Source organism: Chrysochloris asiatica, unplaced genomic scaffold, assembly GCF_000296735.1.
Source record: "Chrysochloris asiatica unplaced genomic scaffold, ChrAsi1.0 scaffold00009, whole genome shotgun sequence".
NCBI lineage: Eukaryota > Metazoa > Chordata > Mammalia > Afrosoricida > Chrysochloridae > Chrysochloris > Chrysochloris asiatica.
The window spans coordinates 26,799,134-26,816,930 of record NW_006408527.1 but is presented as its reverse complement, the minus strand read 5'-3'; the positions used below and the strand labels follow the sequence as shown (position 1 = coordinate 26,816,930).

Sequence of the window (17,797 nt, the reverse complement as noted above, 5' to 3'; positions counted from 1 at the left end):
TTAGAGACCATCTCAAGAACAGCTTTCATGCATTAGACACTATTGACCTGAAAATCTGTGGATGGCATTAAGAATATGATACAGGAAGTTCGCGCTGCGGTCCCGTGGATCTGAGTCTTGCTTCAACAGTGTTTGGATGGAACAGATCCGCGGACTTCCCCACCTCCAGCCTCGGACCACCTCTAACAACTTCTTTGGGCACAATCTCGTCTCCGGGACCATCTTCTTGAGCATTCCCTGTTACCAGGACCAGCTAAACACCGTTTTGTGTGTGTGTGGCTGGCTCCAAATCTTTGACCAACCAACCATGAGCTCTCAGATACGTCAGAATTATTCCACTGAAGTGGAGGCTGGTGTCAACCGTCTAGTTAATCTGCATCTGCGGGCCTTTTACACTTACCTCTCTTTGGGCTTCTATTTCAATCGCGATGATGTGACTTTGGTAGGTGTGGGACACTTCTTCCAGGAGTTAGCGAAGGAGAAGCGTGAGTGTGCTGAGCGTCTCTTGAAACTGCAAAACCAGCGTGGTGGTTGCACACTCTTCCAGGACGTGCAGAAGCCCTCCTGAGTGGGTTAGAACTCTGGATACCATGGAAGCTGCCCTGGCTGTGGAGAAGAAACGGAAGCAGTCTCTTCTGGATCTGCACACTGTGGGTGTGACCCACACAGACCCCCAGCTCTGTGACTTTCTGGAGAATCATTTTTTTCGACGAGGAGGTGAAAATTATCAAGAAGATGGGCAACCACTTGACCAATCTCTGTCAGATGGCTGGTCCCCAGGTAGGGCTGGGTGAATACCTCTTTGAGAGGCTCACTCTCAAGCACGACTAAGAAGAGCCTATGGAGCCCCACAACCTGTGAAAGGCCTTCAGCATTCCCCTGCTCTCCTGCATACCTTCTTCCTGAACCTTCCTCTGCAAACAGAGGCAGCATAGTTAACACCCTGGAGCCCCTCTTCGCCCAAGAGGTGGACCAAATGAAAACAATAAAACTTCCTTTTACAGCAAAAAAAAGAGAAAAAGAATATGATATGGAAAAAAAAGCAAAAGGTCATCAAAAAGCCAGGGAAGAAAGAAAAGACCAAAATGAATGTCATAAGAGATTTTGAAACTGGCTCTCGAGCATGAAGATGCTAAAGTGAATGGGAGCCATGAGGAAGTAAAAGAGCTAAACAGAAAACTTCAAAGGGTAGCTTGAGAAGACAAAGTAAATTATTACAATGAAATGTGCAAAGGCCTGGAGTTGGCAAACCAAAAGGGAAGAACATGCTCAGCATTTCTGAAGCTGAAAGAACTGAATGAAAAATTCAAACCTTGACTTATAATATTGAAGGATTCTGTGGACAAAGTATTGAATGCTGTAGAAAGCATTAAGAGAAGATAAAAGCTATACACAGAGCCACTTTACCAAGAAGAAATGGCCAGTGTTCAACTATTTCAAGAAGTAACATATGATCAAGAGCTGAGAGTACCAAAGGAAGAAGTCCAAGCTGCACTGATGGCATTGTCAAAAAACAAGCCTCCTGAAATTGATGGAATACAAAGTGAAAACTTTCAACAAACTGAGGCAGCAATGGAAACGCTCATTTATCTATGCCAAGAAATTTGGAAGACAGCTACTTGGTCAACCAATTGGAAGAGATTCATATATGTGCCCATTCTAAAGAGAGGTGACCCAATCGAATGTGAAAATCATTGAACAACATCATTAATGTCACATGCAAGTAAAACTTAGCTGAAGACAATTAAAATTAAAAAACAGCTGCAACAGTAAATCAACAGGGTACTTGCAGAAAATCAAGTTGGATTCAGAAGACGACATGGAATAAAATATATCATACATATATCATTGCTGATGTCAAACGGATCTTGGCTGAAAGCAGAAAATACCAGAATGTTTACTTGTGCTTTATATATGCAAAGGCTTTTGACTGCATGTATCATGACAAGCTAAAGATGACATTGCCAAGAATCAGTATTCCAGAACATTTAATTGTGTATATGAAGAACCTGTATAGAACCCAAGAGGCAGACATTATAACAGAACAATTAAAATTAAAAAAGGTGTATCCTTTCATGATATATATTCAATATGTATGCTGAACAAATATTCCGAGTAGCTGTATTATATGAAGAAGAATGTGGAATTAAGATGGAAAACTCATTAACAACCTGCAATACGCAGATGATACAACTTTGTTTGCTGAAAGTGAAGAGGACATAAAATACTTGCTGATGAAGATCAAAGACAGTAGCCTTTAGAATGGATTGCACCTTAATGTAAAGATAATGCAAATCCTCACAAATGGACCAATAAATAGCATCAAGATAGATGGAGGAAAGTTTGAAGTTGTAAAGACTTGATTTTGATTGGATCCACAATCAACACTCATGGAGGCAGCAGTTCAGAAGTCAAACGATGTGTTGCATTAGGCAAATCTAGTGTGCAAAACCTCTTTAAAGTGTTCAGTAGCGAAGATGTCTGTTTGAGGACTAAGATGTGCCTGACCCAAGCCATGGTATTTTCAATACCCTCATATGCATTTGAAAGTTGGGTAATGAATATGGAAGACCATAGAAGAATGGATGCATTTGAGTTATGGTGTTGGAGGAGAATAGATAACAAGAATTATTCTCAAGGTATGGACATGTTATCAGGAGGGATCAGTAATTGGAGATGGACATGATGTTGGTAAAGTGGAGGGTAAGCAAAAAGAGGAAGACCCCAAGGAGATGGAATGGCACGGTGGCAGCAACAATGGCCTCATGTGTAACAACAATTGTGGGCATGGTGCAGGGCCAAGTAGTGTTTCATTCTGTTGTACGTAGGGTTGCTCTGAGTTGGAGCTAATTCAATGTCACCTAACAACGATGCATAGTTGTTTATAGTCACAGAGCCTCTGAGCACCTGTGTGTTATCTGAAACTTTGTGATATGTTAGCTTTTTTGAAAGAAATTTTTGTTTTTTATCATCCATTACTTATTTGCATTAGTTTCACACTGGATGCAGATATTCTCATTGGAAACTGAAAACTTTGTTACATTTATAACACTCACTATAGTGTAGTTATTGATACCATGCTGCTACTGAAAATTTCTATTCAAACCACTGTTTGGTTCAAAGATAGATTTTTAGAATTTTTTATTAAACAATTCATTAAAACACTGGCTGTTGTTAAATATTATTATCAAATAATTAGAACTGTTAAAAAATCAACCGCCACCACTGTTTTCATATCAAATTGATGAGGACAAATATATGAGTTGTATATATGGCAAGTAGAGAAATTGTACATGAGAGTAAAGAAACTCATGCAGGTGGGCAGAACACCTGCTGGGTAGACATGGTGTGAGTGAGAAATCAGGAACAGCTGAGATAGAACAAAGTGTGAATGAGCTTTTGTTTTTATTTTCTGTCTTGTTGGAAAAAACTAAACAGGGTCAAGACTTCTACTATACAATGTAGGCTACTTGTCATATATGTTTTATGTTGTTGTTAAGTGCCGTCGAGTCGGTTCCAACTCATAGCGACCCTGTACAGGGTTTCTGAGGGTGTAAATCTTTACGGGAGTAGAAAGCCTCATCTTTCTCCCACGGAGCATCTGGTAGTTTTGAACCGCTGACCTTAAGGTTTGCAGCCCAATTTGTAACCACTACGCTACCAGAGCTCCTTATATATGTCTTATAGTTTTCTTCTTTTTTGCAATATTATATTCCTCATAGTTGTTGAGAGCTAATAATCCCTGTTCAGGTAATATTCTTGCTACATGCTACATGTATGTGTCCAACTATGCAATTGGCATGGCCCAGAGAAGAAAGTAGTCTGTCACCAAAAGTTAGTGCAGAGATATGTAGAAAGAGAGCATCGAAGGAACCATCAGCAAATGTTAATCATGACTTGTAGACATAAACGAGGAGCCTGAAGTAAAGCATACATGTCTTAGCTTAGACCTCATGGAACAAGAACAGACTGGCATCCACAGACTACCAGGCTAAAGTAGAATCCTTCAGTATTCCCTGTTTGCTAAAAGTTACAAGAGCTTCTTAGTAATGCAGATCTGGAAAATGGTAAGATAACTCATTGCCTAGCCTTCTTAGTTCTCTGTGTATCTGGTTTATCAAGCCGTCTGAACTCCTGTCACTGGTCAGCTGTGGTACTGTGTTTCATTGATTCAAAGATTCTCATTTCATAAAACACAACTTAACATCACTGAGATCAGGATGCATCTTCCAACTGAATGATGTCTTTGATGGAATATAGAATATTGAATTTCCATTTTGCATCTCTTAATAAACAGAGTTGGTCCCATAACTTCTTAGTTATTTCACACAAAAAAGAATGAAATTTCATTTCATACTATTTTAACACTTCAATCTCATATTCAGTTGTATTCTCTTTTTTCTTCTCTTCCTTCCAGCACACACCAGACCTATCCCCCCCACCCCCCTTACACAAAAACAGGGGAGCAGATTCAGGAGGTAACACAGATTCTCTGCTCAGTACTTAAAATTTCAAAAGGCAAAAAAGGCATGCACAAGAATACACTTTGACATCATATCATAGATATATGTAAGAGTATCACTTCTTTCATGTTCCTGTAATATTTATTCATTAATAAGATTATGTAACAAATTTCATTATTATTAGTGTTAACTGTCATTTCTTTACCTAGTGAATATATTTATCACCGTCATCCCTTGTCCATAGCACAGTACAAGCTTCCTTGTCATTGTGCTGGCTCCTATTTTTGTCATCCTCCCCAATGTTGACGACATCTCATCCTCATGTTTAAGTCTGTCATTTATTCATTTAACAAATTTCAGGTATGCCAGCCACTGTACTAAACACTGTTTAGATCATATGGTCTGTCAAGAAGACAGTCTATGTTCTAGTAGAAGAGGTAGATATGAATAGACAAAGATATCATTAGATTTTAAAAACTTGTTTTCAGTAAGTGCTATGGGAAAAGCAAGCAAGATTGTGAAAGAGAAAATAGTATAGCAAGGCCTCCTTTAAATGGGCTGTATCACTGAGGAAGTGACATTTAAACTGCTACCTAAAGGAAGTTATGCAGAGTGGATGGTGAGGGAGGAATAGGAGGAACACCCTGGACAGAATAAAGGGCAAAGGCAGTAAAGTATAGAAGAGCTTGACATTTCGACTAACTACCATGACCACTGCATAGTGTGAATCACGTGGCAAGTGGTACTAAACAAGTTGGAGAAATGAATACAGATACTGGGTTTGATTTAAAAGATAAAGTGAAGAAATATTAAGAGATTACAAACAAGGATCTCACATGACCAGTTTTATATTTTCAGAATATCAGTTTTAGAGCTCTGTGGAGGGAATATGAGGGGGCTTCAAAAAGTTCTTGGGAAGTGGAATGAAAAAAGCAAGGGAATGTCCCCATATACTTTTTGAAGCTCTCTCATACTGAAAACAAAATTCCTCACCACTGGACCAATACACAACATCCATATAAATGGAAAAAAGATTAACGTTGTCAAAGACTTCATTTTGCTCAGATCAACCATCAACATTCATGGAAGCAGCAGTCAAGAAATCAAATGACTTACTACATCAGGCGAATCTGCTGTCAAGACCTGAAGAGCAAAGATGTCAGTTTGAGGAGTAAGGTGACCTGACCTAAGCCATGGTGTTTTCAATATCCTCAAGTGCATGCAAAATTTGATAATGAATAAGGACGATCATTGAAAAATTGATGCATTTAAATTATGGTGTTGGAGAATATTGGAGGTACCATGGACTGCCCAAACAATTAACAGATGTGTGTTGGAAGAAGTATAGCCAGAGTGCTCCTTGGAAGCCAGGGTGGCCAGATTTTGTCTTTCATACTTCAGACATATTGTCAGGAAGGCCCAGTCACTGGTGAAGGATATTGTGTTTGGTAAATTGGAGGATCAGAGAAAAAGAGGAAGACCCCCAACAAGATGGACTGGCACAGTGGCAGCAGCAATGAGCTCAGGTGTAGCAAGGTTTGTAGGGTTTGCCCAGGACCTGGCTTAAGGTCGCTATGAGTTGGTACCGATTTGATGGTACCTAACAACAGCTCTGGTAGCGTAGTAGTTACAAATCGGGCTGCTAACTTCAAGGTCGGCAGTTTGAAACTACCAGCTGTTCCACGGAAGAAAGATGAGGCTTTCTGCTCCCGTAAAGATTTGCAGCCTCGGAAACCCTGTGCAGAGTCGCTATGAGTCGGAACCGACTCCACGATGCTTAACAACAACAGCAGCAATAGCAGCAGAGCCCTGATGTGGTGCTGTGGGTTAGTGTGCTTGACAGCAAAGCCATTTGAACTGCAAGATCGGCAGGTGAAGTTCACCAGCTGCTCCTTGAAAACCATATACAGGATCGCTATGGGGAGGAATCGATTGAAGGCACTTCACAACAACAACAGCAACATACTGAAGGGAGATAAGATGGAGCATTGGGAACCAATCAAAAGCTGTTGTAGCTGTGATGGGGGCTTGTCCCAAGTTGTATAATAGTGCATAGAGCATAGTTTAGAGAAAAGGTGGGGACAGAATGAGTGAGACCAGTTAATGGATTAGATGTAAATTTGAGGGTAAAGCAAATAATAAAAATTAAGCTTAGGGTTATAACATACATTACCAGGAATAAGTTGATATATTTGCAGATATGGGGAAGTTGGGAGTTGAGAGAAGTTTTAGAGAAAGGATGGCTCAAATTTTAAGTACTGTTTAAAGCAACTATGAGGTGTCTAGAACACAGTAGTAAATGCTAATCCTGAGACCTAAAATATAGATACAACTAGAGATATAAATGCTGAGTCATCAATATGAATGAATTCAGCCAGAAAGAGAGAAGTGGACCCAGGACTGAGCTTGGTACATAGTACTGAGAGCTTAGGTAAGGGAAGAGGACCCAACATGGACAATTGCTGGGAAAGTCAGTGTGAGGGTCAAGGAAAATAAGTGTTTAGGAAGCTGAAAAAAGATAATGATTAGAGAAGAGAGTTGACTATATTTAGTGCTACTGAGGAGCCACATAAGATGAACTAGTTGATGATTTAAATTTTGGAAACATGGAGATCCATGGTAAGATTTAAGAACAGTGCTGATGGAGAGACAAGGATAAGTGTTATATGACATCATGTACAGGAGTATCAAGAATAGACAAGCTCAGAGAGACAGAACGTAGATTAGCGGTTATCACGAATGGGGTTGGTGTGACGCTCTAGGATAAGTACTGTACTGCTACCTACAAGGTTGATAGTCCAAACCTACCAGCTGCTCTTTAGAAACCGTGTACAGGGTCATTATGAGTTGGGAGTGATTTGATGGCACTTACTAACCACAATGGACTAGGGCTAGAGTGGAATGGGAAGTTATTGCACAAATTGTACTGAGACTCTGTTTGGTGTGAAAAAGCTTTGGAAACAAATAGTGGTGGAGGTTGAACAAGATTGTTGGTATGATTAATGCTACTATATTATGCATTTGAAAATAGTTATAATGGCAGTTTTAGGTTGTGTATATTCTTTTGTTAAGTGCTTTTGAATTGGTTCTGACTCAAAGCTATCCTGTATAGGATTTCTGAGGAGCAGCTGGTAAGTTTGAACTGCCGGCCTTGTGGTTAGCAGTTGAGTGCTTATCCTACAGCACCACACCAGGTGTAGTTTACCATAATTTTTAAAAGCATAATACTGACAATGTTTATCAGATCCTTTCCTATTGCTCCAAAAATAAAGATAAATTTCTTAGAACCTGCAAGTCTAGATTTCTGCTATCTCTTTCCTCTGAAACCTCATTGAATTGCAGTCTTTGTAAGGTCAGTAGCTCAAATCTAGCAGTTGCTCTGTGGGAAAAAGATCAGGCTTTCTGCTCCCATAAAGATTGACAGCCTGAGAAACCCTACGCAGGGTAACTATGAGTCGGACCAACTTGGTGGCCAACCATCACCACTTCTCTGTAGACAATTTTTTCTCTTCCTTAAACACACTCTCTGCCTTTAATAGAAATCATTCTTTCTACTTGGAGCATTCTTTCCTTCTCCCCATTTCCATATAACTTCTATTATTATTTCAGATCTAGTTTAATTTTTTTTATACCAGAAAAGATTCCCTGAACTCGTAATTTTGCTAAAACCCATTAGTATTGTCTTTAATCATAGCATCAAGTACTTCCTGTGTACTTGACTTAGTCACAGTGATTAGTTCATTATTCACTGTCTCTTCTACCAAAGTATAGATACCACGAGGGAAAGGAGCATGTCTGGTTTTTACTTACCATTTTATGTTTGTGTCAGATAAAGTGATGGCTCTGATTAGGAGCTCACTAGATATTTATTGGGGAATGCCGTGGATACATATAATAATCACTGGACTGAGAACAGCAAATCTGTTGTTCAAGCCCATCAGACACTCTCTGAGAGAAAGGTGAGATTTTCTGCTCCCTCAAAGAATCCCTATACAGGGTTGCTGTGCGTCAGAACAGACTGGATGGCACTTAACAACAACAAGATATTTACTGAATGAATGAGTGAATGCTTTTATTAAAAACATCTGATTTTTCACTTAAAATCATGTAATGTTTCTATCTTTATTATATTCTTTGTTATCTCTCACCGAAAAAATCTAGATGAGTGACTTGATTAATCAAAGGAAAATCTTATTCAAAATGTAAGTTCAGCTTTTGAAATCTATTGTTTAAGTTCATCAGCTGTGAGTATTTTAAACTTTTTTATTCAAATTTTGAAATTGTTTTGGATCATAGTGTTTTACCTATTCAAAAAGTATAAGGATTTCCCACTTGCAAATTTTGGTGTTACTTCCTGGCTCTCTCAATTGTTCTTAACAAAAAGACCCATTTGTTAGTGACCAAACCATCCCCTCTCAGAATCAGTGAGCATGAATTGCATCCATATGTCACAACACTCGATTTTCTGCCTTTCCACTTCTGTGGTCTGAAGGACCCATGCCTACCATTATGCGAGGAAATAGAAGAGAAAAGCCAGGTGATCCCAGACTCCTTCCTGGGCCTTTAACCCAATGCTGCCCACTTGTGAGAAGAGATCTGGGCTCTATTGCCCTGTGAGATGCTAGGACTATGTTTCTTGCCTCCATCCTGCCAGCCTGTATGTTAGGAATTATCATTGTCTCCGTTTTTGAAGATACTGGAAGACTTGGTTCACCGGACAATCTGCTCTGTATTCCCTGGGTAGAATCTCCTTTCCCACCTGCCTGATAGGAACTTGAATCTGTTAAATTCTTACTATTTCTTCAAAGCCACTATCTACAAAGCTCTTCTTAAATGTCTCTTTAAGGATGCTATGACCACATTTTTAACTTGTTATAGAACATATTATGCACACTTTACTCTATTTTTAAACATTATATATTATGCATGATCCTCCTGGCCTTTAGTTTTGTCAAATATTTTGCCATAATAGCAAGTTAACAGAACACAAATACTTGCTTAAAGAGATTTGAAGATAATGCTTTGATCATTTTTCATCACAAATACATTTTAATTATAGAGAAGATGCTGAATACTTACATTACATGAGTTTTGATGGCAGTTTTTCATAAGACTTGCTTACGTGAAGATTAGTACTTATTTTCATAAAAATACATGTGCAAAAGAGGAAAACATTATTTTATGTTTAGGGATTAAAGTTTTATGAAAAAAAAAAATTATTTAAAAGACATAGTACCAAACAGTGGGGGAAAGGAAGAGGAAAAGGGAAGATGAAAATAAGGTAAAGAAAGGAAGATGACACTGTGATACTTGGATTCAAACCACTAACACACACACTCCTAGCTGTGAGGCCTTGAAAAAAGTCACGTAATGTCTCAGACCATCACAGATAAAATGGGAAATAATCACATTGATTATCTCAAGGATTATTGTACTAAATTAGATAGTGAGTATAAAGTGCTAAGCATAGTTCTGAAGCCCCCAAATAAGCTCCAACAACAATCATGACAACAACCGTCTTAATGTAAGGATTTTATCCAGATTTTAAACTGTGGAATTGTTTCCATCTTCACACAAGGTATGTGAGCAAATTCAGCCCTATAGATTAGAGCAGCCAATTTAAAAGCAAAATGCATACATTTATAAATATCAACAGATTTATTTACTTAAATACAAGAGCACTGCAAAAGTAAATACAGTAGTATTTATTTACATATACTCTCCTAGCTAGAGACGTGATTTATCTGTAAATCCAGCAAACATTCTGTATAATTCAAATACCTATTCCTTTGTACACGTGTGCACTGTCATTTCTAAAAGCATACAGAAACTGTCATAGTAATACCAATTCACGTAATTTTATAACTGGTTGCATTATAGTTTTTGCATATAAGCATTTTTTTTTCTTAATCGGTGGACTTATTTACAGCCTCATTTGAATCATGAAAAGCATTATATATTAATTTGTTGTCTTATTTACCAAAATAGTTCAGAAACTAGTATCCCCATCACACACACACGCAAAGCCTAACTTTTGCAAAAGATAGCTCTTCTTTCCCTCTTTAACAGCACTAAGAATATCTTGAGTCACAGAAGCATTCATTTTTGAAGCAAGATTTAGCGTAGTAGACATGACAATCTGATTGCATTCCTAGCCCCACCAAGGACATCTGTGAAGGATTTGGGACAAACCTGTTGAGTTCTTGAGCGTGCTTTTGCATAGGAAATGTATTCGCCTTCTGTAACTGTCACAGTGCCAGGTTGTGAATGTCCTAATGGTAAATGATACTGGTTACTTAAAATAGCCAAATAGGCAGCGGTTCATTCATTCATTTTTGTCTTGTTATTGAATCAAATAGAGTATAGTCTCCTAATTCACTTATTCTGCATCTTGCCAACCCCATTTAGTTATATTTATGATGTATCTCCTTTGTCATCTATTAGTTAAAATCCTATTTATTATTTTGAAGTGATCTGATTTTAAAAAGAAAGTTGAAATGAATACGGTGAAGTAGTAGTATTTGGATAGTTTGAAAAGCATCTTCCTGAGGCGAATGTTTTTCAAAAAAGGTCTAGTAATTTATTCTAATTACTTGAATTAAGGAAGTAAGAGGCCATTGCACTGTCTTTGAACAACTCTCTTGACTTCCTGCAAAGAGGACCCTTTACTGTACTTTTGGAGAAGTTGGTAAAACTGAATCTGACATCATCACTTCATACATGCAGCTAGCAAGTGGTTTGTTCTTAGGCTAACAGAGGAGGAAATTGCTCCGTGTCTGATAAGACAACAGTCAAGAGTATGCATTTAGCTCTTTTATTTTTTATTCCGTTTTAACAGGGAAAAACTTTGACAGAGATAACCCTTATTTTACCTTCCAGAAGGACGCATGCTGTTTCATAAGGATACGGCTGATTTCCAGATATGACCATGTATGTGTGGCTTAAACTTTTGGCATTTGGTTTTGCCTTTCTGGACATGGAAGTCTTGGTTTCAGGTAAGTCCAAGGATATTAATATTGCTTTAATTATTTTTTTCCACTTTTGGAGAAACATTGGTTGGAAATAGGGGGAAAAAGCTTTTTTTTATATATATATGTATTTTTTAAAGGAGGTGTTTGTTAGTGGAAGTGAGAAATACCACTGTAAAATGGTCAAGGGTATTGTAGTTCAGTGAGACCTGGTTTGTTATGTGACAGAATACGTGGTTTCTGGCCTGAAAAAGGCTTGAATGTTGGGGAGACTTTACAACATAAAACATAATATATATATCTTTATTTACAAAGGGGACTAGGGCATTGCAACAGCAACATTAGCAACTTATGCCTCAATATGACATGGACATGAACTTATGCACGTCTGAGGAATTGTTTTAGTGACAAAAGTAGCTGCATTTTTCTTTTCTTTTTTTACCTTTTTAACCAAAAACATGCATAAGTCGTTAAAACATTTACATTCATAAGATAGCTTTGCTTACATGTAAGCCACTCCCTCTCTTGGGACCAGAAGTTTCACTTCCTCCTAAAATTTGATAATTAGTGAAAATATTTTAGCTAGGACTTCATTTTATGATTGTCCAAAATTATACTTAGACTTGTACTGAAATATTAACTCTCTGCAAAGTCTTCACAGAATGTGTTTTAAATCAAATTTGTAGTTCCTTGTTCGTACTTTTAGTGCATTTTTGCTTTGGAAATTCTGTGGGGCCACCGCCCTTCCTGGGTGATGGGTAAATATTAGAGCCTTTAGGAGGGAGATAAAAAAATAATTAAACTCAAAGACTCCTGCTAATTTTGTGCTCTGCAGGTAGATTTAGCTAATTAAGTGCCTATTCAAGTTTGATAACTTTGTATAATATGGTGTATTTGACGCATATTCCTTGAACAATGTTTTACTGGATCACGAGTATATTTCAGTTGATTTTTAATAAATTGACATTTACTGTTCCGTATGAACTTGTGGTGTGGCATTGTAGGATCAGCACTGGACTGTGAACCACAAGGTTGGCAGTTCAAACCCACCAGCTGCTCCTCAGAAACCTATACAGAGTTGCTCTGAGTTGGAGTTGACTTAACGGCACTTAACAACAGTTCCTCCTATGGAATATATAGAAACCTTTATTTTTAATTGAAAGGATATTGAAATGGTATTCTTTCAGAAATTCCACCACCAAAAAATAAGAAAGAATTTAAAAACTACTCCTTATGATTGTTAACTTGGAAATCATTTTGTTGCTTTGTACTGCTTTCCTTATCTCTGAAACGCAGTCATCTCCTGATGTGTATTTTAGGTAGTTGAGGGGAGTGGAAAGAAAAGGAGTCTAAGATAGTTTTTTCCCCTCCCCTGTATAAATGTAAGGATGGATTTAAAAAAAACAAAAACAAAACAACAACAACAACAAAAAAACTACATAGGAAAAGGCTTTTATCTTAGTATAAAAACTATTTATAAAATTTTCATTGTTATAAAGTTGCTCACCCCAGTCAAAATAAAATGATAAATAATAACAATTGAATACTATTATATTTGTGTATTACCATAAATCAGGGCATGTTTCTGTTAAACTTTTCCCATTCAGGCACTGTTGTTCAGCATTTCTACATGAGCATGAAGAAATGCTGAAATATTTTGTAGTCCACACAGCAAACTACCATAAAAATTTCAACTTAGTATATGAAAGGTGTTTTTATATTGAGAAACAGCTTTCAATTTATTATCAGAACATGAATATAATAGAATCTATAAGGCTTTCAGTATCCTTTCTTGAATAATTTATGCTATAAAGAAATTGATACACATACATAGATTTATTTTGAAGTATCAAAACTGTCTTTGATTACTCTCATAAATACTAAGAGCTAGTTACTTAAAAGGGGTTGACAGTCATTTTGCAGTATAACCCTATTTCTAAAGAACATACAGATATTCACTTAGGTCTGTAATTGTTGTTCAGCATACTTGTAAGTTCTGCGGTACATGTTGTGGGTTAATGTATAATTTGGGAGGTTACTGACATTTTAAATGATATGTTTTTCTTTATTAGCAACACATGAGTTGGATTACATTTTTATTTTAATGTGTTGCAATTGAGTTTAGTGTCTACAGAATATATTAAATTCTTACGTAGCATAATTTACACTGTGTACCCTAAAGGCATAGAGAAATAGAGACTCATATAGTGAGAAAGAAATAGGTACGCAATTCAGATGCTTTATTTAATATCTAAAATGTGAATCTGAACAAGACCAAAATTGAGCTTTGCCAGGGCTGCTATCCTTGGTTCAGTTTTATTCAAAAGTGCACAATTTTCTTACTCTCTGCTCTTTGCCTTGAAAAGTGGAAACAAAAACTTTGTGTGAAATTTCTAAATGAGTCTAGAGGACATGGTGGTTTTGAAACTTCAGTTATTACTTAGTGTTCTCAGGCTCTGACAAAAATGTGAGGCCAGGTATATCTATCACTCCACCATAGCAGTTCAGACTCATTTCCTGGAAATAAGTCTTCATTTGTTCCATCTGGGTTACACATTGGGCTGCTAACCACAAGGTCAGAAGTTCGAATCTACCAACCACTCCTCAGAAAAAAAACACACACAAAAAAACAGGATTTGCAACCTAGGCAACCCTATACAGTGTCACTATGACCTTGCACATATCAAGCATGCACTAGAAATAATTAATTAAATTTATATTTAAGCAATCCTATTACTTTCTAAATACTCTATGATTTGGAGATTTGGGTTTGTGAGTTTACTTATTAATGTTTTGGGGAAATATTTTCCTAATAAAAAGGTACTTATAGATTACTATCCTTGTTAGAATTTGAAATGCATGGTTTTGGAAGAAAGGAAAGGTGGGTGGGAATGGAGACTCACTTCTTTCTTCCTGTTTTGCTCTAAGTAACCGAGTATAGGGGCAGAGTGGTTAGCCTAGCTAGGTCTTGTTTCTGTTTGGGGCTATTTTATATTCCACTACCAATGAAGATTAGCTATCATAGAAACATAAATAATTTTACACTGAGGATCAAATACATGTATTCATCTAAAAATAAAAAAATCTAATTGTGCAAACAGTTAAGTACTCAGCTGCTAACAGAAGTTTGATAATTCCACCTTACTCAGTAGTTCTTCAGGAGAAAGGTCTGGTGATCATTACAGCAAATAAAACCCTATAAACCCTATGTGACAGTTTTACTCTGTCATATGGGGCCTCTCTGAGTCAGAATTGATTTGATGGCACCCAATAATTACAATAGAGTTCTTGTGTGGCACTGTGGGCTAATGCGCTTGACTACAAGGTTGTTATGAGCTGCAAGGTTTGAATTCAAGTCACTGAGTTGGAATCCACTTGACAGCACTTAATTATATATAATATGTATTAGTATACATATATACAAGCTCAGCATCTGGTCCTCAGAAACCCTATAGAGGGTTGCTATGAGTCAAAACCAACTCGATGGCATCTAACAACAATAATTACAACAGCGTACTGGTTTTTGAAATGTGTCTACCCTTTAAATATTGGGGTTCTATGGGCTTCAGTTGAGACCATGGTGGCTCTATAGGATAAGCACTGGACTGCAAACCACTAAGTCGGCCGTTCGAGCTCACCAGCTGCTCTATGGGAGAAAGATTAAGTTTTCTGCTTTCACAAAGATTTACGGTCTCAGAAACCTTCTGTAAGGTCACTATGAGTCCTGATGTGATGCTGTAGAATAAGCACTAGACTGCTAACCACACGTTTGGTGGTTCAAACCTACCAGCCACTCCTTGGAAAGCCACAGCTGATATGAGTGAGAACTGACTCCACAGTACTCACCAAAACAACATGGGCTTCAGTCTTTGGCCAGTTGCATTATTGCTCTCTACACATTGGGACTCCCTTATTGTTACCTACTCTGTGTTGATGACTCAGATTTCACATTTCCGGACTCCTCCCTTGGAAGTTCAAAACCTGCCTCCTTTCTTAAATCTGAACAATTAACTATTCCCAATTCCTGATTCCACCATGGTCTGCTTGTCATACTGTGGTGGCTTGTATGTTTCTGTGATGCTGGAATCTCTACTGCCAGCATTTGAAACACAACCAGGGTGACCTATGGTAAACAAGTTTCAATGGAGATTCCAGACTAGGAAGAAAGAAATGCAGACCATTTAGGAATGGTTAGCCACTGAAAAGCTTGTCAGATACAATGCCAGATGATGAGGTCCTTTGGTTGGAAGGCACTCAAAATATAACTGAGGAAGAGCTGTCTCTTCAAACTAGAGTTAACCATAATGACGCAAATGGAACAGAGCTTATGGGACTTTCATTGATTATGGCACAACTCAAAATGAAAAGAAACAGTTGCAAACATCCTTTAATAATCAGAATGTGTATGGTGTAGGACTAGGTATTGATTCATTCTATTTTGCATAGGCACTTAACAACAACAACAACAGTGATTTATATTTACATTTGTTTTGAATCTAAATAAGAACAAGCACTCTTATATTTATAATCTGTCAGTTGGACAATTGTAATAATTTCCTAATCAAACTGAAGTCTCATCCCTTTTGTTTTATGCTCTATAGCTTTAAATATATATATATATATTACACACACACATATATATGTATGGAATCCTGGTGGGGCACTGTAGGATAAGCACTGGACTTTGAACCACAATGTCATCAGTTCATATATTTATATATTTATATACACATATGTTGTTGTTAAGTGCTGTCAAGTCGGTTCCAATCCATAGCGACCCTGTATAGGGTTTCCAAGGAGCAGCTGGTGAGCTTGAACCACCAACCTTGCTGTTCATACTGACTTTGCAGTCCAGCACATGAACCCACAGTGCCACACCAGGACTCCTAGGAAAAAATATCTCTGATAATTCATTATTGCCTTTGGTATAAACCCTATAGTTCTTGCCAAAGCACTGAGGTCACCAAGGAAGTAGGCCTGAGCCTGCAGGTAACTTCTGTTTTCTTTTATGATTGGCTCTTCAGGTTAATACACTGGACTGCAAGGTGAGTTTGAACTGTAATGTTGGGGATTCAAACCTACTAGCCACTCGATGGCACTTAACACCACCACCACCAAAATGGGAGAACAAGCAGGAAGTAGACTTAGTACTGGGTTGCTCTACACTTCCTGTGTCTCCTCTCTGATGTCCTCTTCTAGTACTCTGGCCCAAATTACTCCACTGAACTGAAACATTTTACCACCTTTTCCTACCTTTCTTTGGCATTTTTCACATACTGTCTCAAGTTATTATTATTATCATGAGCCTGACAATGTTTTTTTAATGTTACCCTAACCTATATGAAAGTAGAAAGTATGACCTATGCCTTTTTTTTAAATTATTAGCACTTGTATATAACTTACTACTAGGTTCAAAATAAAATATATATTGGGTAAAACTACAGATTAAGGTGATAGAAGAGGAGGAGGAGTAGGAGGAGAAAAAAAATCAACGGAAGTAGAAAAAAGGAAAATATGAGACCCCAAAAAAGTAATCAGAAGCAAAGTAGGAGAATAGAAGCAGTCAGGCAATTTTCTCCAAATTATTTACATTTATTTTGGCCCTAAATCTTCATTACTCTCTTCTTTTCTGTTTCTTTCTTTCATCTCCTTATCTCACCTCTTATCTATAATTTACCTGTTTTAGGATTCATAAATCCAAAATATACTCTATAAATCTTCCTTGGCCCACGGTTTGCACATTCTTGCTAATGGCAGGCTTTTGGTGGGTCCATTGTGTACTTGAGATACAGTGAGATGCTCACAGAAAGAACAGTAAAAAGTGGAGATAACGCTTATGGAGACGGGTGCAGTCCTTTGCAAGTGCTAGTGTGGACAGTCAAGGTAGTGTGTGAGGGCTATTCAGCAAGGGCAGATGATACATAGCTGCTGTGGTCTGTGGGTTGCATTGTGAGCACACAGGAAGTGTGTATGGTCTGGGAATCATTCCTGATTAATAATGTGATCATGAATTTCAGTCTGAGTAGGTAAAGTGCCTTGATTTATATAATCAGATTGATTCATCTGAAGGTGAAAGCACAATGTTCATGAAAACAGATTTCATGTCCTGATGCTGTGCACAGTAAGTCTGGTTTGCATACAGAGAAACTGACATCACTACAGACCTACTGCCTCTCCCCCTAGCCCCTGTTGTCATCTGATATATATATGAGAGTATTTACATGGGAGTATATAGGAATGGACATTTAACTTAATCTCTGTTTAAATTTAGTTTCAATTTATCTAAATCTTTCTTTCAATACTGCATACCCAAACTCATATCAATTGTGTATTTTGGGAGGATAGTTGTTGTTGTTGTTATGTGCC

At 37.6% G+C, this 17,797-nt stretch overlaps 1 protein-coding gene and 1 pseudogene across 1 annotated transcript in view; both read left to right on the top strand.

Moving 5' to 3' along the window:
• Positions 1 to 307: 307 nt before the first annotated feature.
• On the top strand, positions 308 to 831 carry LOC102811431 (annotated as a pseudogene).
• Positions 832 to 11,385: 10,554 nt separating this feature from the next.
• LOC102820943 (receptor-type tyrosine-protein phosphatase C-like) overlaps positions 11,386 to 17,797 on the top strand; it is a 183,555-nt gene continuing 177,143 nt past the window's right edge. Inside the window, exon 1 of the mRNA XM_006834229.1 lies at positions 11,386 to 11,458. Coding sequence (XP_006834292.1) covers positions 11,386 to 11,458 — 73 coding nt within the window. The remainder of the gene's footprint in view (positions 11,459 to 17,797) is intronic.